The 22,274-nt window shown below is 44.4% G+C and overlaps 1 protein-coding gene across 6 annotated transcripts; it reads left to right on the top strand.

Moving 5' to 3' along the window:
• Positions 1–10,530: 10,530 nt before the first annotated feature.
• On the top strand, positions 10,531–18,084 carry LOC123431222 (putative pentatricopeptide repeat-containing protein At1g13630). Of its 6 annotated transcripts, none has more exons than XR_006623064.1 (7): positions 10,531–11,079; positions 11,494–13,556; positions 13,651–13,767; positions 14,332–14,486; positions 16,629–16,685; positions 17,277–17,427; positions 17,505–18,084. XR_006623064.1 is itself a non-coding variant. In XM_045115064.1 (3 exons), exons 1-2 carry the CDS (start codon positions 10,734–10,736, stop codon positions 13,542–13,544), a joined length of 2,397 nt encoding a protein of 798 aa, XP_044970999.1. In that variant the 5' UTR covers positions 10,531–10,733; the 3' UTR covers positions 13,545–13,556; positions 13,651–13,770. The 6 variants fall into 6 exon arrangements, 1 of the variants encoding a protein (XP_044970999.1); XR_006623063.1 differs by having other exon boundaries at positions 16,543–16,685; XR_006623061.1 differs by having other exon boundaries at positions 16,533–16,685.
• Positions 18,085–22,274: the final 4,190 nt, after the last annotated feature.

The following is a 22,274-nucleotide window of genomic DNA, read 5'->3' as shown; positions in this document are numbered from 1 at the left end:
TCTAAATCTTGGCAAGGTCATAATCTTATTCCTTTCTACCTTCATATCGTTGCATCATTCATTTGTATACGGAGGTCCCTCATGGTGGTTCATCAAGGTTTCAATCCATTCTCAAGTGTTCTTCAAGATTCTTATTGGAGAACCTCAAATTTTCTTCTCTTGCATTTCCAAGTGCATTTGTTATTCCTTTATCCTTTGAGGTGGTATTATAGCATTCTTGTTAGTGTAGGAGCCTCGAAGAGTTTTCCTCTCAAGAATGAGATAATTAAATCCACCAATTCTATGGTCATGAGATATTTCAACAAATGATTTCTTCATTGAGCTATCTTGGTTTGGATTTACCTAAAGCTTTTCCTATGGTTTGTTGCTATCATGGTGCTTGTCATTAATCCAAGTTCTCAATGTATCCTCTTGGTGTAAGAAATTGTTCTTGTCTTGTTTCTCCCAATGTATCCTTGTTTCTTTTAGTGGTTGGTTGTCACCTCATATATGTTGAGATGATTTTCATAAGCCCACTTTTGTCTTGTTCTTCGTTGTTGGTTTTCCAACTACTACGTTAATTCTCTGTCCGGAGGCTCTTCAATTCAATTGTGATGATAGTTGTCATTCTCTCTTCATTCTCTTCTTCCGTATGAGCTAGTTCCTATTCTATTGTTCCGGAGGCATTGCGATGTTGCTCTTTTGGGTCTATTATGTTGTTTTACTAAGATCATGTTGTTCCCTTGCTCTATTTACTTGTTTGTCGTGAATATTGTCTAATTCTCTCTTCTTATCGAATTTTTTGTCCCATTTTCCTACCGAAGTGCTGCCGAAATTTTCCGTGAATTCTTGCTTGTTTCACATATCATTCCTCATCTCTTTGCAACTTTCAAGGATTGTTGGTTTCACTCGTTTGTCAAAGAAGCGACTAAGTTTTCACCTCTTGTTCTTTCTCATCCTCTCCCCCGTTTCATTCTTGGATCTCGGGGCGAGATCCTCTTGTAGTGTAGGAGAGTTGTGACAGCCCGATGCCGACGTTCCAGAAGATTCCCCTCTCTTTCCGTTTTCATCGTGTGTCTATTTTTATTTGTCGCATCATGATCGCATCATGCGCATCATCAGCATTGCATCGGCATCCCGTTGCCGCCAGTTTTCAAAACTTGCATCCGTTATTAGTTGCCGATTCTTGTCGTTGTCCGTTCTGAGCCCGACCACACACGCACGCGCCCGCGGCATCGTCAAAACCCTGTTTTAAAAGTGTGCTTAAAACTTTCTCTGATTGGGTTGAGATTTTACGTGCGGTCTTATTTTAATATAGGTAGACCGCCTGTCGAGTTTCGTCGCAATCGAAGTCCGTCTGGTACCCGAACGGTCGACCGTAGCAGCATCGTATTCGGCCTATCGTCGAGCGTCTTTCGGTGTTTGAAACCCCGATGCCGGGCTGCCCGTTTTCCCTCTCATCTCCGCCTAGCCTCTCTGCACAGTGCACCGGCCTGCGCGCAGCCCAGTCCGAAAACCTCCCGGCACCCGAAACACACGGTCGTGACCATGGGGTCCGGATCAACCCCGTTTTACCACAAACCGTCATCGGTTTGTCCATTGGACCCTAATCTATTTTATCGTGACCGTTCGATTACGATCGGAGGGTCCTAAGCTAGTTTTTTTTTCTTACTTGGACCAAACCCTAACTCCTAGGAGCCTTGTCCCAGCAGCCACCGCCACCTGCTCTCTCCCACCTCGGGATCCCCCAGATGCAAACCGAGTCAACCACGCAGGCTTCCACCTCTCCCTGGCTCATGTGCAGCCAACCCACCCATAGTCTCGAGCTCGCCCTCGCGCCATGGCGCCCGAAGTGAGGGGATCCGCAGCGCCAGCTCCCCTGCGTCGTTAGCCTCCGGAAGGTGTCCGCGACCGGGGTCTCTGCGGCACCAGCTGCCACCAAGCTCAGCTCCTTTCCCTCATTCTCCCCGTCACCGACGCACCCAGTAGATGAGCCCCGCCCTGCGCCGTCTTCCCCAACCGAGCTGCCCAGGCAACACCGAGCCCTCTCCAGTGCCTCCTCGAGCCGGCGACCAGCAGCACATCCAGGCCAATATCGAGCCCCTTCTCCTTCCTTCCCCCTCTTCTTTCTTCTTCCTTCCCCGTTCTTCTCTGAACTCTGTTGGTCTCTTTGTTTCTTCAGGCAACAGTAGGGCCACTGCAGCCAGGAGCTCGTCGGCTATCGCCTCCACGCCGTCGGACCTTGCCGCCATCGGGGACGGGACGGCCGCCCCCGGATCCCACCTCGCGACCCCGCACCATCTGGAGACCGTAGTGCCGCCACGCCTGTCCCCGCTCGGAATCGAGCAGAGCACGGCGCTCCATGGGCGTTGACCCCGACGCCGACCGTGCCATGTCTCGTTGCGGGAGAAGCAGCGATCCAGCGCCGACCCCTGCACCTCTCCTCTGCACCGAGCCCAAGCGCTGCGCTGAACCACGATCCAGTGCCACCGACCCGCTTTAGCGCTCGCTTGGATCAATCCCAAGATCAACAAGCATCGTCATGCCCGGCTGTGAGTAATCCCTTGTATCTAAACTCTGTTTGTTTGTAGGTTCCTTCTGCCACGTGCTGGTGTTGATCTAGTATTGCCACAACGTTTAATCACTGAGCTCACATAGCAGCGCGGTGGTAGAAATCCCTGCACCTGTTTAAGAGGTTCTGGATCGAATCCCAGAGGAAGCCTTGGTTCTTTTGTCACTAGTATTTTTCCTCTTGGGCTGAATCCTCTAATGGCCACTGCAAGCTGTTGTAATTCGGACCATAGCTATTTTTTTCGCTGTCTACGTTTTTGCTATTAACTAGCGAATTTGCTAGATTTCACAAATAGCATGTTCTTCAACCGTCCGTAACTTTTAATCCGTGCAATGGACCAGAACGAGTTATATATGTAGGACGTGTAGAATTTCGCGTAGTTTAATAATTTCCAACTTACATGCATGATAAACATACTTAAACATGTTGTGTGCATCGGTTCATGTGTCGACGTGATATAAACGGTTTAGATCGTAGTTAATTAACTGTAGCTCCGTTGGAGATGAGCCATATATGTAAATGGAATAGAACGAGGTGTAGCTTCACGTGAACCACTCTGTTTTTCCGTTTAACAAACATAAAAAGAGATTAGGACTAATCTGGATGGTTTTAGGAATTAACGCATGGGGTCATTTCGGAGATGCTATATGTAGTTTCCGGCCTCCTTTAAAATGCCTAGATAGGTAGTTTTAATCTGCTTCACCTCTTGCCATGTCTAACCACAATTAATATTGCCGTGTACCTAATTAAGAGTGAACTAAATACTTCGTATGTGGAGTTTCGTCAATATGAAACTCGTTGCAAATTGAACTGCACTTAACGTGTAGTGTTTGATTGTCGTGAATTTCCATGCCATGTCCTGCATACATTCTCTGATCATGCATCATACGTGGTTTCAATCTCGTCGTGCATGTGCCGTGGTGAATATTTGTGTTGATGTTTGTTTCCGGTTTCCTCCGTCTCGATAGAGTTTCGTAAGCGTGTCGGAATGTGAGGACCCGTTCGACTACGTTGGTTCGCCGACTTCAAGGAGTTGTTATTCTTCCAAGCGGGATCTCAGGCAAGATGACCATTTCCCCAGATACCATTACTATCATTGCCATGCTAGTTTACCGCTTCTATCGTTATGTCTCGTTGCCTACCACATGTTAAATTACAGCCTCTCAATCATGCCATGATAACCTTCAACCCGTTCGACCTAGCAAACCACTGATTGGCTATGTTACCGCTTGCTTAACCCTGTTGTTAGCGTTGCTAGTTGCATATGCAGATACTTCCATGTGAAAACATGGGTTCTTTGTTATATCATCATATATAAATGCTATTTAATTTAATGCACCTATATACTTGGTAAAAGGTGGAAGGCTCGGCCTTTCTAGCCTGGTGTTTTGTTCCACCTTTGCCCCCTTAGTTTTAGCCACCGGTGTTATCTTCCATAAACGAGCGCTCCTAACACGATCGGGGTTGTTATGGGGACCCCCTTGATAATTCGTTTTAGATTAAAGCCGGTCTGGCAAGGCCCAACATTGGTACTACATTTGCCCAACATAATAACTTTGTTAATACTAAAAGCATAGGGCGCCATGAACCCGAGAAGTAATTTCACATAATACAGGGAGGGCCAGTGCTGATGGTGCTGGTCCAAAACAGAGCACTGTGCGGGGCCACCGCGAGGAAACTCGAGGTTTGGCACTCGTGCGCGTCGCTTATCTGTCGTGTCCTGAGAACGAGAAACGCGGCTCCTATCGGGATCGTCGACACGTCGGGCGGCCTTGCTGGATTAGTTTTACCTTTGACGAGATATCTTGTGCATCGTGATTCCGGTGATGCTTTGGGTAATCTCAGAGTTGAGGTTTTCCACTAGGGAATCCGACGAGATCGCGAGCTTCGTGATTGAGGATTTCTATGCGGCTTGTGGTAATTTGTGATGGACTAGTTGGAGCACCCCTGCAGGGTTAAATCTTTCGGAAAGCCATGCCCACGGTTATGTGGCAACGTGGAAACTTTGTTTAACACTGGTTCTAGATAACTCGAAGTTAACTTAATTAAAACTTGCCAACTGTGTGCGTAACCGTGACTGTCTCTTTCGTGAGTTCCTTCTCCAATCGAGGACACGATGGGGTTATGTCTGACGTAGGTAGGTGTTCAGGATCATTCATTTGATCATCAGTAGTTCACGACCGGTATGCGTAGTTCACCCCCCTCTTATTTATGGTACTCGTAAGTTTAGCCACCAAATATATGCTTAGCCGCTGCTGCAACCTCACCACTTAACCATGCCTCACCCATTAAGCTTTGCTAGTCTTGATACCTTTGGAAATGAGATTGCTGAGTCCCCTGTGGCTCACAGATTACTACAACACCAGTTGCAGGTACAGGTAAAGGTTACTTGACGCGAGCGCGTTGATTGTTCATTTGGAGTTGCTTCTTCTTCTGCTGCTTCATCGATCTAGGATGGGTTCCAGGCCGACAGCCTGGGATAGCAAGGATGGACGTCGTTCTTCTTTTGTCGTTTGTTTTCGTCCGTAGTCGGACCCTGCTCTTACTCTTGATGATTATGCAATGTACTGATGTGACTCTGATGTAGCTTGCGGCGAGTGTAAACCAATTCTATATATCTCTTATTTTCAGTACATGTACTTGTAACGATATCCATTCTTGCGACACGACGAGATGCGCTTCTATCCCTGACGAGGCCCTCGTGCCAAATTGAGGATAGGGTCGCATCTTGGGCGTGACAATTATCATCTCCATATCGCAAAACTATTGCAAAGAATCAAGTTTAACATCCAATTGTCTTCATGGAAGTTTTTATTATATCTCCCGTGGATATCTATCACTTTGGGACTAATTTCATTTAAAGCAAATTGACATTGCAAATAACAAGCTCTCAAACAAATATAAGTGAAGAACGAGAGCACAAGTTTCTTTAAAATTTTCAACTCTCAAAATAATATAATTGAAGCAAGAGAAGATTTCTTCAAAATAATATAATTCAATCAAACTACTCTCAAAAGAGTAGTCAAACAATTAAGTAGCTATGTGAGCACTCTCTCTCAATAAATATTTTTAGATTTGATATTTTATTTCAAACAGCAAATAAAACAAATTACACTCCAAGAATAACACATATCATGTGGACAAATAAAAATTTAGGCTCAACATAGGCTAACCGATAGTTGTTGATGAAGAAAGGTGGAATGCGTAGCATCACCAAGCTTAGATGCTTGAGAATTCTTGAAATATTTACTTGGGGTGCCTTGGGCATCCCCAAGCTTGATATTTTGTGTCTTCTTAATTCCTCTCATATCATGGTTTCATCTAAGTCTCAAAAACTTCATCCACACAAAACTTGAAAAGAACTCGTGAGATAGGTTAGTACACATAAAAGTAAATCAACTCTTTATGTGCTGCCAAGACAAGTTGCATAATAATTTTCAAACATTAGGTACTGCATACTATAATTTCCATAATTTATATATATCAATTTAGGCTATGAAAACTATAGGATAAGTAGATAACAAAACTAGGGCATCAATATATCTAAACATGGCAGTCTGTAGCAAGCTATTTAAAACGTGCACTTATGTATCTCAAAAAATTCTGAAAATTTAGAACATAATAAATAATTTGTGTGGAAGTAATATGTAAAAATTTCAGAAACTTTCCACATTTCAGTAAACTATGATAATTCAAATACTACAACATAACTTTCTGCTTTTATATAGCACACATCACACATGCAATTCAAGCATTCTAAAGGCAATTCTTGGAAAGTTTTATTGAAAAACAAGATTATAAATAACATTTAACAGAGAACAACAAAATAAAAGGACACTCCAAGCAAAACATATATCATGTGATGAATAAAAATATAGCTCAAAGTAAGATATACCAATAATGTTGGAGATTAAAGAGGGGATGCCTTTCAGCGCATCATCAAGCTTAGACGCTTGAGTCTTCCTTGTATATTATCTTGGGGGTGCCTTGGGCATCCCAAATCTTAGGTTCTTGCTACTCCTTATTCTCCTCATGTTGGTATCTCACCCAAAACTTGAAAACTTCAGTGATACAAAACTTAACGAAACTTCGTGAGATGGGTTAGTATGACAAATATAGATCATTCACTTAGGTACTGCCAAGACAATATTCATAATTGTTCTCACATAATACCTACTGTACTATATCATTCCCATAATTTATATCACTTAATATAAGTTATGAAAACACTAAAACAAGTAAACTATGAACACAAAACAAAATCTGTCAAAAACAGACTAGTCCGTGAAGATCTGCATTAAAACCATACTTATGTGACTCTAAAGAATCTGAACAATTAGTAAGCGCATAGAATTTGCATAACAAAACTGTGTAAAAAAATTAGAATTTTTTGACGCTCGAGTAAAATCATAGAAATCCTTGACCCGAAGCATGGGGCTACATCATATGATGTTTTCATTTTCAAAAGGAGAAGTACATGTAAGTCCCGAGTCGCTGCAGGCAGACAACCCGACACTTGGTGGCTACACTGCTCATATCAAATTTTCTAAAGTCCTAAGTCACTGCAGGCATGCGACCCAACACTTGGGGGCTATAGTATTCAACTGTTTAACAAGTTATGAGGTCCAAATTGAAGACCCGACCCCTCACATAGTGATGAGTCGGCCCTTGGGGGCTACACATGTGAAAATCAATTAATTCAGTTTATAACTGATGACTCAGATGACAACCTGGATTTCTTCGAAAAGATATCTACCTACAAAGTTCAAAGTTCCAGGTTGTTGCAGGCAAAACAACTCGGTCCTTGGGGGCTACACCAGCTGAAGCTTTATAAAAGTACAAGACAATTTCAAGTCCCACACTGCTGCACGCAAGACAACCCGACACTTGGGGGTTACACATCCAAGATATTTTCTACCAAAGCGCCAAGTCATCAGGAACTAATAAACTCAGAGTTTGGGGGCTATAGGTAATGTGGAGATAAAAAGAGAGAGGAAGAACATCCTCAAGCGATCAATTTTAAAGTGGAGCTGAAGCATTTGTTTGACCTCGCGTCACCAACAATCATGACCCAACATTATCAAAGATCATGACCCGACAGAGTCTATACAAGTAACCCGGCTTCACAAGTTGGAAGTGGTTCAACAACGGATGGATTTTTATTCCCAATATTTCCATCAAAACCGAAGCAATGGAAGCCTATTCAACTTCATATGGTTTTCTTGTCTCCAATATTTTCGTCAAGCTAGCATTGGAGGCTGACTCAACAACATATGGGTGTTTTATTTCCAATATTTCATTGCAAAGGACATTGACGAGCAAGATGATTGTGAATACAACTATAAGAAACCAGGACTTGCAAGGACCTACTTCATTGAAATAAGCTGGCCAAGGAGCAAGCCGGTCCCTTAACATATTTATTATTTTTATTTAGGAGCTTACCATGAATAAATTCAAACTAACGTGGGGGCTAATGTCAGGGATATACCCCACGGTTTGACGGTGTGTGGCGCCGCTCCGACTCCCCACCTGAGGCCATAACCGGCTATTTAAGCCGGTCGGCGCCCCCAACCCTAGCACATCCACCTCCTCCCTCCCTACGCCGCCACCCGAGCCCGTCAGCCATGCCCCCATACGGCCGCCACTACACGATCCGACACCGTCTCTGGCTCCTTGAGCACGTCCGGATCCGGAGGGCCGTAGGGCTACCACTGGATCGAGAGGATGATTTCGAGGACGAGGATGAGGTGGAGGAAGAGCAGAAGGAGGTGGAGGATGAAGAGGAGGAGGAGCAAGATCTGGCGAAGGAGGAGCCGCCGCTGGGTGTGGGGGAGGACCAACAGGAGTCGGCAGAGGAGGCACCATCGTTGGATGTGCGCGAGGAGGAGGCGCACGCAAGAGGGAGGACATGGATCTGCGGGCGAAGCATCATCCCATCCTCAACTCCATCACATGTAGTCGACTGCACAGGCTAGGCGTCTTCGTCGGTAGCAGATGGAGGCGGCACGGGCTGTGGCAGAGGCATCGCGGATGGCCGAGGCTCCGGCGCACGCGGCTCATGATGAGCAAGAGGCCATCTTCGACGACGATGAAGAGTATGATATGCCTTGTACAATGCAAGGTGCTTATGGGAGGTGTTTAGAGAAACAAACCAGGCTTTTCTTAAGCACCGGTGGTTATTTGTAGAGGGTAGACGCTTAGTTAGGCGTCTCTTGTGTAGAAATAGGCACTCATGCTTCAGAAAAAAACCGGTTTATTTTTCTAAGCACCTCCCTAAGCACCTAGCATTGTATAAGGTCTTAGGGAATGAAATATGAGAGAGTTGAATGTGAATGGACAGATTTGAGGCGTAACCGGTCAGTGTCCGCGGACGCGGGTATTTAAAGTATCGAATTTGCAATCCGTGGGTGTAAATGCTCCTACTTGCCTCGCGTCTCTATTTTTTTCTTTTTTGTGTGCGGCTTTGCGTCTTAGTTTTTTTTGCGCCGACGATGCCCAGCTCATCCTACCGCGACCTCGGCCCTTGGAAAACCCTAAAATAGGCGGGCAAACGCACAGGAGCTGCGAGCTAGCGACGGGGTTTGGCCGGCCCGTTAGCACTTTCACCGATCCCAGTTTTGGGAAACTTCTAAAGGTTTCCACCCAGTTTTTTCGGTTTTGGAAACTTTCTAGAAGATTCCTTGAACCTTTTTTTTCTTCTTTTTTGTTTTTTTTCTGTTTCTGTTTTAAAAATGTTTTGGATTTCCAAAAAATATTTCGGAATTTAAAAAAATATTCCGTAATTTCAAAATTGTTTCGGAAATTGAAGAAATGTTCTAGAATTTGAAGAATTGTTCCAGAAACTGGAAAATGTTCCATAATTTGAAAAGAATGTTCTGAATTTAAAAAAATGTTTCGGAATTTAAAAAAAGTTCCATAATTTAGGAAAATGTTTCGAAATTTGAAAAATTGTTCTGGAATATTTATCCAAATGTTTTGGATTTTTCAAAATAAATCTTCCCATATTTGTAAAAATGTTCCGGAATTTGTAAAAATGTTCCGGTTTCAGAATTCGTTCTCAAAACTAAAAAAAATTCGTGCTTTAATAATTTGTTCGCGCTTTCAAATTTGTTCGTATTTTTTCAAAATCGTTCTCATTTTCAATTTTTTTGTCAAGATTAAAAAATGTTCATGCTTTAAACAATTGTTCTAGCTTTCAAATTTGTTCGTGTTTTTTGAAAATTGTTCTTGGTTTTAAAATTTCTTCTCAAAATTCAAAAAATGTTCGTGCTTTCAAATTTGTTCAGAGTTTTTGAAAATTTTGTTCTCAAGATTCAAAAAATGTTTGTGATTTAAAAAGTGGTTTGCGCTTCTAAATTTATTCACGTGTTTTTAGAATTGTTCTCCTATTTCATTGCATTTTCACAAAACTGTTTGTAATTTCAAGAAATGTTCTTCTATTTTATTTTTTCCTTTTCCCCATAAAAATATTGATTGTTCTCAAATAATATTCATGTTTCAGAAATTCATGTTTAAATTTTAAGAAAAGTTTGAATCTGCAATAGATTATGATTCGTGTTGTTAAATTTTACAGCTGTTGTTATGTTCGTTAACATTCACGCATGTAACCTTTCAGCTCTGGTAGTCAGTCGAGATCGTTAACCAAAGCGCACTCCAACCTTGAGGTCCTGTGTTTGACTCCTGTTGCTCGCTCATTTTTCTTTTTGCGATTTTCCATCCCTACAGCAAATGAGCCGTCCCAAGAGAGTTTGCTCTGTGCGAAACCGCCGCTAGTCGCCGCAAAGTGCGGCGTATAGGAGCTCCCTCGGCCCTTTGCGCACTCGAGCTGGGCAGTTTTTTTCCACCCGAACGGCCTGCATCTGTGCTGTATGGGCTGATAGCCCAGCCAAAGAAAAAACCCTACCGAACGGTCGGTTTCCTCCGGTCCGGAAAAGCCAGCACGAACGGGCCCTAAGCTCAGCCTGCTTCCCACTGGCTCTCTCCTCCTCAGTGGAAAGGGTAAAGCCTTTCGCTTAAACCCCGACCACACGCAGCCGCCGCCGGCGATCCTTTTCCCTCCTCCCATGTCGTGCGCCGCTGCGGCAGCCCCGGGGAGGCACACGGAAGCTCAACGCCCGAGCTCGACGCCCTCCACACAGTAGCCCGCGGCGCGCGCCCCCGCCATGAAACCCTGCCCCTTCGGATGCGCTTCCGACCGCCCATTCCCCTCCGCCTCCTCCTGCCTCAGCTCTGGCGCCGTCCTTCGCTTCCTCCCGCACTTCTCCCTAGGCCCATATCCTCATGTCCTTCCGCGGCAGCCGTGGTGGCGGCCACGGATTCCGAGGAGGATGCCGTGGTTGCTAGGGATCCACTGCTAGCGCCTCATTTTGTGGGCGGGGTAGGAGGGTCGCCTAGATTTGGGGAGGGCAAGGCGGAGTTCGAGAGAAAGGCCTCGATTGCCGCAAGGATCAAGCTCTGCTATGAACTGCTGCGACAGAGGAGGTGGCGGGAGATGCGGGGCGGCTTGGCACAGATGGTCAGCGAACAAGGTGAGCTCCCTACGGATTTGTATTACAATTGGCACTTTCTCTTTGGATAGTATGACAACACGCTTATTCATCCTTTGAACTTGGATTGATATGGCAATGGAGTTTGCGTTATTCCAGGGCCATGATCATTTTATCATGTACACCAAAGAAAAAACTGAAATGGTAGTGAAGGCACAAGTGTGTAAACTTCCTCTGTTCGTGAATAAATTTATACTGTCGTCATGCACACACATATATTTTTCTATATGCCTTTATGTCAATATAATTGGCAGCTAATTCTCAAAATAAATATAATTGGCAGCTGTAATATTGGTCATAATATTTTTAGTACCTGTTGCCTTGACATATGCAGCAACATAGAACAGTTGAAGCTCACAATTCTCACATTTCATTGTATTTCCCTTTCTACTCTAGGATCTGGGTCTGCAGCCACTCTCTGTGACATCTTGTGGAGTGAATTCAGAGAGTATGATTCCAGCGGTGTTGTATGGGATGCTCTAGCAAATAGTTATGCAAGAACTCAGATGATTCATGATGCTCTTTACGTTCTCAGTAAAATGAACAGCCTGAATATGCAAATATCAGTTTCCACCTATGATAGTTTATTGTATGGTCTACGGATGACAGACATGGCATTGGAGCTTTTTGATGAAATGGAGGCATATGGTATCCCTTACAGCGAATATTCACATAGCATTCTCATAGATGGCCTCTGCAAGCAAAATAAAGTTGGAGAGGCTTTATCTTTCCTTCAGGAGGCAAGGGAAGGGGGAACATTTAGACCATTGGGAATGTCCTTTAACACTCTGATGTCTGCATTGTGTAATTGGGGATTTATTCAGCCTGCAAAATCCTTTTTATGTCTGATGCTGAAGTATGGATTAAACCCTAACAGGTATACCTATTCTACACTTATACATGGTCTGTGTAAGGTAGGTTACCTAGATGAAGCAGTGAATCTTCTTGAGAGAGTGACAAAAGAAGGAATGAAACTTGAGACTGTCACCTACAACAGCCTTATTAATGGTTACCGATTGCTTGGTTTAACAAGAGAAATTCCGAAAATAATTCAGTTTATGAGATACCAAGGGATTGAACCTGATCTTGTTACTTATACTATACTTATTGCTGGCCACTGCGAAGGTGGTGATGTTGAAGAAGGGATGAAGATAAGAAAGGACATCCTAGACCAAGGGCTGCAGTTGAATATTGTCACATACAGTGTCCTTCTAAATGCTCTCTTCAAAAAGGGTTTGGTCTATGAGGTTGAGAATTTACTTGGTGAGATATATAGTTTTGGTCTAGATATGGATGTCATTGCATATTCCATCCTCATCCACGGGTACTGCAAGCTAGGGGAAATTGAAAGGGCACTGGAAGTTTGTGATGTTATGTGCTGTTCTCAGAAGGTAATGCCAACCTCACCGAACCATTTATCAATTCTTCTTGGACTTTGCAAGAAAGGACTGCTAGTTGAAGCAAGATGGTATTTGGAAAATGTAGCTAGCAGATATCAGCCAGGTGATGTAATACTTTATAATGTAGTCATTGATGGTTATGCGAAGATTGGTGATATTGGTAATGCTGTCCGTCTGTATGATCAGATTGTTGTGGCTGGTATGAATCCAACCATTATCACATGTAATTCTCTTCTGTATGGCTATTGCAAATTTGGGGATTTACCAGCTGCAGAGAGCTATTTCAGGGCTATTGAGATAAGTAATTTGCTGCCAACAGCAGTAACATACACGACCTTTATGGATGCACTCTCTGAAGCTGGAAAAGTTAACGCTGTGCTCAGTCTTTTTTATGAAATGGTTGAAAAAGGGATCAAGCCAAATGCTGTAACTTACAGTGTTGTTATTAAAGGACTTTGTAAGCAGCTCAGATTCCGTGATGCTGTCCATTTTCTGGACAATATGGATGGAGAAGGTATTAATGCCGACCCAATAACTTACAATACGCTTATACAAGGATTCTGCGAAGCACATGACATCCAGATGGCTTTTTGCGTACATGACCGTATGTTATGCTGTCGTCTAGTGCCCACACCTGTTACTTATAACTTGCTTATCAATGTGCTGTGCTTGAAGGGGAAAGTTATTCAAGCAGAAATGCTACTGGAATCCCTCAGAGAAAAGGGCATTGCATTGAGAAAATTTGCATACACAACAGTAATCAAAGCTCAGTGTGCAAAAGGAAGGCCTTACGATGCCATTTCATTTGTTGGTAAGCTTATTGATGATGGTTTTGAAGCTTCTATTGAAGACTTCAGTGCTGCAATCAATCGACTTTGCAAAAGGAATTTTCCTAAAGAAGCCATTATGTTCATTCCGATTATGTTGTCTGTTGGTGTTTTCCCAGACACGCAAGTTTATTTTGTGCTTGTTAGAGCTCTGCGGAAAAGTAACATGCTTTACTATATACCCATATTGCACGCACTTTCTGTCAAAACTGGCATATAGTACCCTGATCATGTAAGTAAGATTGTTTTCTTTCTTCATGTAGATAATATTGCCACTGCATGGCTAATTCTTAGTATAATCTCTATTACCCGTTGTTGGTGTACAGGTATTGAGTGTTAATGACTTGAGGTTCTGTGTCCTCAAATGTTTGTATAGATGAGGATTGAGGACAACATGGGCTGCATGTAACCACATGATCAGTGCAGTTATGCCAAGGCATAAGGTTAGATAAAATCTCTCACATCCAGACTCCAGTTGCGGCACATGACCAGTACAATTGAGTCAAGAATTCTTAGAGACCGCTGTCATAATTAGTGTTTGGTTTACCCTCTAACAAAGCACCTGCACTTAAATAGAAGCACTGAAATATACAGCACATTATTATGCGTGCAGTCAGTGTTTGAAAACTTTGTCCACTAGTACTCACTCCATGTCATATTAAATTGTACGTGCAAGAGGATATTAATCATGAAAGAATAAACCATAGTACTCACTCAATGTCATATTAGGTTTGTTGCAAGTCAAACCTTTTAAAGTTTGACCAAGTTTGTAGAAAAAAAATACCAACAATCACAATACCAAATAAGTATCATTAGATTCGTCATGAACTGTATTTCTATAATATATTTATTTGGTATTGAAGGTATTGATATTTTTCAATATAATATGGTCCAACTTCCAAAGTTTGACTTAAGACAATCCTAATGCACGGAGTAAAATGAAATGGAGGGAGTATTTGTCTTTTCAAAAATTCTCTTATGTTGTATATCTTCTTACTATTCTCCAGGCATATTACAAGTGAAACTGTGAACGTCCATAAGTCATAGTAAAAGTCGTGCATTGGAGACATTGAAAAGTGAAATGGGCCTCATATTCCTAGATAGAGGGAGTAATCAGTTTGGATGTATCAACAATCAAACATATGCAACGACCTTTCATCAGGTATGATGTGCAATCATGAAGCTGATTATTCAGTACTCCCTCGGTCCCTCCACTTAAAAATATAGGACCTTTGACCATAAATTTGCTATACAATATTTTGTTAATGGTTATAAAATCTTAAGTATAAGAAAGTCTCTTGGAACACAAATCCAATGGTGTCTATTTTGTGTAACATAAATCATATATAAGTGGACTAACAGCATGGCTTTAGAGTTTAGATAGTCAAGATGTGCCTTTTATTGTGTAAAATGGAGGTAGTGCAATTCTGATTGAGATGGCAAAAACACATAAGGTTCCCGTTTTGCCTCCTTGTTTCGCCTCCACGGGTCTTTTTTCTTAGGCCGGTTTATTCGTCCCACCTCCTGGTTCTCTTCCCTAGCTCAACCGACACCGCCCACGGTCCTACGCCTTCCTTAGACCCTCGCCCCATCCTCTCGTGTCAGCGGCGCGTGAACAGGGGTCCCCTATGGAGAATGTGCTGCCCCGACGGTCGTACGCCAGATGAGGTTTCCATCTCAAAAAAGGGAAATATGCAACCCTGGATTGCCCCCTTCCCGGGGTATGTTGTCATCTTGGTGCTCGGGGCCAGGGAAGATCCTGGCCACCCAAAAGAACGTGGTGTGCTCGGGGCCCTCAGGTGACCGTGACGCAAGGCCATGCGCCCTCGGGGTTCCATCTAGTCATTTCTTCCAAAGGGACGCGTACATTGCCGCCGTCCATGCGTCCAGTACAACCCTACCATGCCAATCGCTGTTCGCTCAACAGGTGACATGCGCCTGGTACAAGGGTACGTGGTGACGTCCGCCACAGGTGTTACTCCCCATGTGGTTCGTCACGTGAACATACGAGGAAGGGAGGTCAACTTTGGCACAAGGGTATAAAAAGAGAGGGAATGGGTTTTTAAGGCAGGTTGTAATAGCTAGCTGAAATTCTACCAGATCGATATACAGGAAGAACACTTAAGAGCAGGAGTAGAGTGTTACACATCACCGATGGACTGAACCTGGGTAAATTTGCCTCTCGTGTCGCGTGGAGTGAGTGGAGCGTTTTAACCCCTGGACGAACTATCTAGGAGTTGCATCTTAGCTCCGATCTCGACGATCACCCATCGATACCCTGCTCTCTCCCCCCGACTCGGCTAGAGTTCTCTCCGCCGCCGCTCTCCTGCTGCCACCACACACCTCTCTCATCCCGCAATCCCCAACCCTACCCATCCCTTCCATCCCCATGTTCCTCTCAAGCCGCCACATGTGTGTATTGTTGAATGCCACCTCCCCCGGCAGGCTCCACACCGTCAACATCCGACGCCGGCCGGCCAGCGCTTTCCTTAATTTACCATAATCAAAATCAAGCCGGGTCTCCATGTCATCATACAGCCCATGCGCCGATGTAGCCCCTGGCCCTTCAGTTGATGGTGGGCAGGCTTCGAGATCTGTAAGGCTCGCGGGCTTCACCGGTGGGAGGAGATGGACGCCGTGAACGATTGCACAGCAACGCCGGCGTCCTCATCGTGTACGACCTGACGTCCGTCAATATTCTTCCATGCCGATTCTGCAGTTCTGCCTCTGTTAGTATGGGTACGCCGATGGATTTGTTGGACGCCGCCGAGTTCCTGCCGTCCTGGGCCCTCACTGCCCGGTGAGTGCAATGGTGTATTGCCAATTAGGAGTCCTGGAAGCAGTCAGTGTGCCTTGACTTGCAGCTGTGCTGACGAATCGAGATAACGAGGTGAATCAATGGGGTTTCTCTCAATGTCCGTTTGGGGAGAGGGGAAAAGGTCTGGATTGTTTGGACAAGAAACAGCCAATCTGTTATTATTCGAGTTCAGCGCTACAAGTTGACTGAACTGTGCGGTTGTATTAGCTTTACACTGAATTAGTAGTTTACTACAGGCCCACCTCAATAATCTTCCTGGAAATGGTTTTATACATAATAGCGTGTATCTATGTGTTTTCTGACGTCTGTTGATTTGTTTTGACGTGTTTTCCTGCATGTTGAGCTTTGCCATTGGGACACATAACTCAGTTTGGAACATTTATCTTGTAGCTCATTTCAGATGCAGTGAGAGTAGACTGGGGATATTTCGCTGATCATGCTTTGATCCTCAAAAATGTGTTTTCCCTCTTTTCTCACGATATGCAGGACCATTGATGTTCAGTAGTATACTACAATTGAAATACACCAGGTTCTAAACTCAAGGTGGTCATCTTCAGATAATATAAAAATAACTATTATCATTTCTCTGTCTTGGTTTTCTGATACTGATCATCTTGCTCACATGATTTTGGGTGTTCCTTCGGTTTTGAATAAAACGCCATATCATGACATCCAATTAACATGTAAATTAACACGTCTTCGATCAAACAAGCAGTTTATTGATTCACAACATTGGTTACTGCATTGCCTTCTAATAGAAAACGTGCAATTTAGTTTTCAAACAGTTAAAAATCTGATAGTTTTAATCTACCTCCATCTGTAGATGTAGAGAAACATTAGAAGAAAGGCATATTGCTAGATGTAGCAACGAACGGGCATTTAGCTTAGTAATTTTTCTAAATGTGCAGTAAGAGATCCATTTCCCTTAGGCTTCTCTTAGCTTCATGTTTTTCTTCTGTAGGTTTCCTTTTTTCCTTTATTAGCTATGAATATTTTCCTTTACATTTAATCCTGTACATTATTATGAAAGACATTAGTTGGTCAATCTTTATAGATGTCGAAATATCTGTCCGCTTTCAATAGACACACTGTAGGAGTTGTACCACTGAAGAAAGATTATTCCCTTATTCTTAGATCGAACGGCGTTAAGGTGAGCCATCACCATCGCCCAGCCCTACCTTGTCGCTGACTGGAGTAACAAGATAGGAAACAAACTGAGCGTGAATCTGCGAGTGGCAGTGGTCATGGAGGCAGCCAATTAAGCGTCATCGGGAGCTGACCAGAGGTGCAAGTGTTTTTGCTGTTTCAGTCTACCCTTATAATGCTGGTACAACATTGAGAAATGACTTACAGATGCTGCAGGTGGGGGGATATGTACTTCCAACGGCACACAAAGATGTCACCGCGCCAGTGGAACATCAGCACTGTAACAACAATTTTACTTTGCTATTCAACGGTCACTGTGCGAGCATACTCGCAGAAAACCAAGTTGATCCCAGGAAATCCATGAACGCACTTGTCGGATGGAAGAGGACATGGCCTGAGGCTAGGCATCTCTATCTGGGCAGGGTGGTCCATAATATTCTGCAAGATTTCTTCCATGGAGCTAGCACCTCCTGAGATCTAAATGAGCGTGCATGACCGAAAGCCAAAACTTGAGGGATGGGTACATGGGTGTTGGCCGTTTGTTAACTCTACTCAGCACACGTTCCTGTCAGTTTTCGTCCTTGATGTGCTCTAGTCGTTTTCGATCCTTTACTGAGCAAGGCTCCGCGTTTCCTGTCTTTACGCAGTTTTTCGCGGTTGCATGCGTGGCTGTTGATCCTGTATAGTTTTCTGTTGTTGATGTATGTTGTAATCATATCATGCTTACTGGTGGTCAGAGGCAACAGTTGTTTGTATTAAGAGGTACGAAATCAATGATGTGCATTGTTGAACTGTATGTATGTATGTATCCGCTGAACAGACGGCACAGCTAAGGCTTGTCCTCGAGAACTCTGTTTTTTCTCGTGCCGTGACAAGTGATGTACGCCATCTTCTTAACGTGAGAACAGTACTACAAAGACTTGCTGCTGTGGATCTTTTACCGATGTGTGAGATGAGAATAAGTTTCTGTTCTTTTCGGGCAAACAGTATGTAAATGGCAAGATATTCTACAAGCAAAAAAAACAGTGAAGATCCAGGGTTGGAAATCTATGTTTATGCAAAGCGAGGCATGGCGCCAAACCGTCTGATCCGATGATGCCTGCCACGATCAAGGACGAAGTGCTAGCGTACAAAAGGCTCGGAAAGCTGGTTGTAGGGGACGGACACTTTGACCACGGCTGAAGAAATGCTTAATCTGTGCAGATTTTAGGGTTCCACGGACGCCAGGATATGGTTCCGTCCCCAGGTCAACTTACAGCAGTGCTACCTCATCAGTCAAAAGAAAGAAAGAATTTGTTTCAAAAAAAAAAGAGAGGGTACGCACAGCAACATCGTCGCGACATCCATCAACACGATGTCTAGTTTCCAAGAGCCAAAGATACAGCCAGCGTATGCATTTGTTGCTGTGTAGGCACGTTTTCTCTGCTATCTTGTGAAGGCAGCAGATGATGCATGGATAGGGTAGGATGGGATTCCGGCAGAATCATGGGCCAGGTACGGTGCTGCGCCGGCAATGACTATCGATGCCCTTCCCGACCGCGGACCGCCGACCGCCGACCGCCGTCGTGTGGCGGCCGGGTACGCCGTACGCGTCAGGGGCTCAGGTCTCCTGGGATCATTCTGCTGCCTGCCTTGGCCAGCGGACGGACGGATGGAAGGATCGATGCGCAGCCCGTGTTTCTGCTTGCAAAAGCTGTGGCAAGAAGAGCATGTCGGAGATCAGAAGGGATACGTTAGACACACGGAAATGGAGTACTACACTGCTCTTCTTGCTACAGCTTATCTGTAGATCGACGTCGAGTATATATCATGCACATGCACCGGATCAGCTACTGCTCGCAGTTCAACACGTGAAGCCCTCGGCACATGCGAATTTTTGCATGGACGTCAAGGCGCTGTCATCAATCGTCACAGCGGTGTTAGCTGGTGATATTATTTCAGCTTATTACATGGCTAAATAATTCACGTGCATGTCCAGTCCGGTGAGCAGCAACCCTGATTCCTCGGGACGGTTACCCGCATTCCGGGCGGCAGTGGCCGGCCAGGGCCAGCCGGCCGGCTCATCACGCACGACGACCAACCAGCTCAGCCCAGCCCCCTACCTATGTATGCACCACACGATCCATCCATCCATGTAGATTCTAGTGCGTGCGTGGAGAGTGAATCGGACCGCGGCAGCGGCTAGCGAGGCCGATCGATCGAGTAGGGAGGGGAAGGGAGGTCAGGGTCGTGTCTGAAATGATGCGGCGAGGGACGGCAGTCGGGCAGCGATGGACGCAGGGCGCCTCCCGGCTTTTCTGTCGCGCGACTGCCGGTGCCGCAGCCGGGGTCTGGCTAGGAAGACTAGTCGTGAACCGCGTCGGCGTCGCCGTCACACCGGCCCGGTCGGTTGCCGCTGTCCCCGGGCCGGCTCCGGCTGCAAGCAGCTCCCGACCCTCCTTGTCTGCTCTGTCGCACTTGGCCCCTGAGTCTGAGTGGCATCGTCACTTGCCTTTGTTGTTTTGCTAGGCTGAGAAATTGGGACGCCGCGTTCCCGTCATGATTCCTCCCTCCCTCCCTCCTATCGGGGTTTCTTTCTTTCTTTCTGGCATATAAACTGTAACGACGGTGACTGGGTACATGGCATGGCCGTATCCCGTATGGGACCCCCTGATGGGTGAGTAGGATTCGAGGAATAATGCTACGCGGCTGGTAACGCATCAAATGGCCTCTTATGTGTCCGTGAACATGTCTAATTATTGACCGAATATAAAAAATGAAAAAAAATGACCTAACCGGACTTCGTTCTATACGTCCGGGTTGTCCGTGACCCCTCATATACATATCAAATATGAGGGTTCGTAGATGCCCAATTAACCTGTTACATAGGGTCTGTTTGGTTTATGACTAACTTTGCCACAACTAACCTTAGGCAAAGTGTGGCTGCCATAAAAAGTGTGACTAACAAAATGGACACCACAAGTGTGGCAAGATTTGATAAAAAATTGAATATATGACATGTTGACCATATAACTAAAAAAATGTGACAAGCCATAAGTGTGGCAATGAACCAAACACATGACTAAGGTATTGTGGCATGAGTAAGGTTAGGCGTGACAACCTTAGGCTGGAAACCAAACAACCCATAGTCATGACCCCTCCCGGACTTTTTTTTTTATTATTTTTTTCTTTCTTCTTCTTTTCATCAACCATATACAAGTGATTGAACATATAAAAAAATAATAATAGTTATACAGATGGATAAATAGAAAAACACATTTGATTACTGACTGAACACGTTCGTGAAGGTATAAAGGGTCATTACAGCGGGACATGCGCGTTCGCGGGGTCATTACAACGGGACACGCACGATTGGGTCACTTCATGGACCCTGGCAACGGCACTTACGTCGAAAGAAGTTCCCGGATGATCGCCCGTAGGTGCTCGGAATGGTGCAGGAGCCGACGTGGCGGTCCAGTGCGCGGGACGGCTCTCATCCGGAATCCAGGCGTGGACCGGGTGCAGAGGTCGGTCGGAGCTGCACGCTCAGTGCAGGGCACGAGGGCGGGAAAACGCTCCACCAGCTAACCCCGCCCGACACGAGACAGGAGCGTCGCTGTTTGGCTCCATCACTGGAGGGTGCCAAGATTGACACGGGAACTCGACGTCTCTGTGTGTGTGTGTTTTCCTGCTTTCTTTCGCGCTCCGTTTCGGCGGTGCACTCTGCACTCGCAGCTGAATCGGATAAGCACCACAGGCGCACGCGCGCACGCGCGTCCAGCTAATCCACGTCGTGTCCTCCTTGAGGGCTCGTTTGGTTGGAGTGATCCGTGCATGCATTCCCAGCTCAATGCACGTGAAACACCCCGATGGAAATTGTTAAAGTAAAACGAGATTGAATGAAAGTGAATGGACAATTAGTCCTGATTTTTATTGATTCTCAAGTATATATACATCTGGAAAAGGTATGAAGAAGAGGTGTCTGTTCGGAGGCGTCCCTCCAGAATAGGTGCCTGTTGGCAATAGAGAAAGATGAGACACGACCGTTCGGGGGTTGGACACATCCCTTGGCTAATTAATCTACTATAATTAATTTCTAACACTCCTCCTTGTACAACACCGCTCCTTGAATGTTTCATCGTTGAAAGCTTCTTGCATATAGATCTTCCATCTTGAGAAATCTTCCAGATAATCTTGAGAGTCTCCCCAAAAAACCTTGTGAAAAAAATATGAGAAGAATATAGTAGATATGTTGCTAAAATTCCTTAAAACCCAATGGGGGAAAATAAGGAGAAAATTATGCAACACATGATGATCATTGTCTCTTGATAACTCATATGAGAAAACCTCTGAAGAAGGAGAAAACTCATTGATAAGTTTAGAGAACAATTAATATGTCTTGAGTACTTCCTTTAAAAACCCCGGTAGGGAAAATAGAAAGTATGACATATGATCTTTGAGAAGATATTGCCTCACTAAAAACCATTATGAGAAACTTGAGAGAAAACTCATAAAGAAAAAGAGTGCAATTGTACGTGCCAATGAAAACTCCTTTAAAACCCAGTGGGAAAAAATACAAGGAGAAAATGATATGGCATATAAAGATACTTGTGTTTATATTATCTCGTTAAAAACCTTTTATGAGAAACCGTTAGGGAAAACTCATCAAGGGAAAAAGAGTACAATATATGCAATCTGATGATTATTAATAGGTTATAGTTTGAGAGATTACTCCGTCTGAACTTTGCAAATATGGAGGATGTCTCATACCAATTCCATTGACATGAACATGAGATTGTGTATAATTTGTTGGATTATAACAATATTTTGTTTGCAAATTATTTCCTCAATTTTCTATAATCCGTAAGGATAAGTAATTTCCGAGCAATGTGATTTATGATATTGCTCTTCATATAACCTATAGGTATTAAGTAACACAAGTGAAAGTATCTTGATAAATCAAGTTATGTGATTCTGATGAATCTCAACCACATGATGTTGCCTCGT

The sequence above is a fragment of the Hordeum vulgare genome, chromosome 1H (assembly GCF_904849725.1).
Source record: "Hordeum vulgare subsp. vulgare chromosome 1H, MorexV3_pseudomolecules_assembly, whole genome shotgun sequence".
Taxonomy (NCBI): Eukaryota; Viridiplantae; Streptophyta; class Magnoliopsida; order Poales; family Poaceae; genus Hordeum; species Hordeum vulgare.
This window is presented reverse-complemented; position numbering and strand designations above follow the sequence as displayed.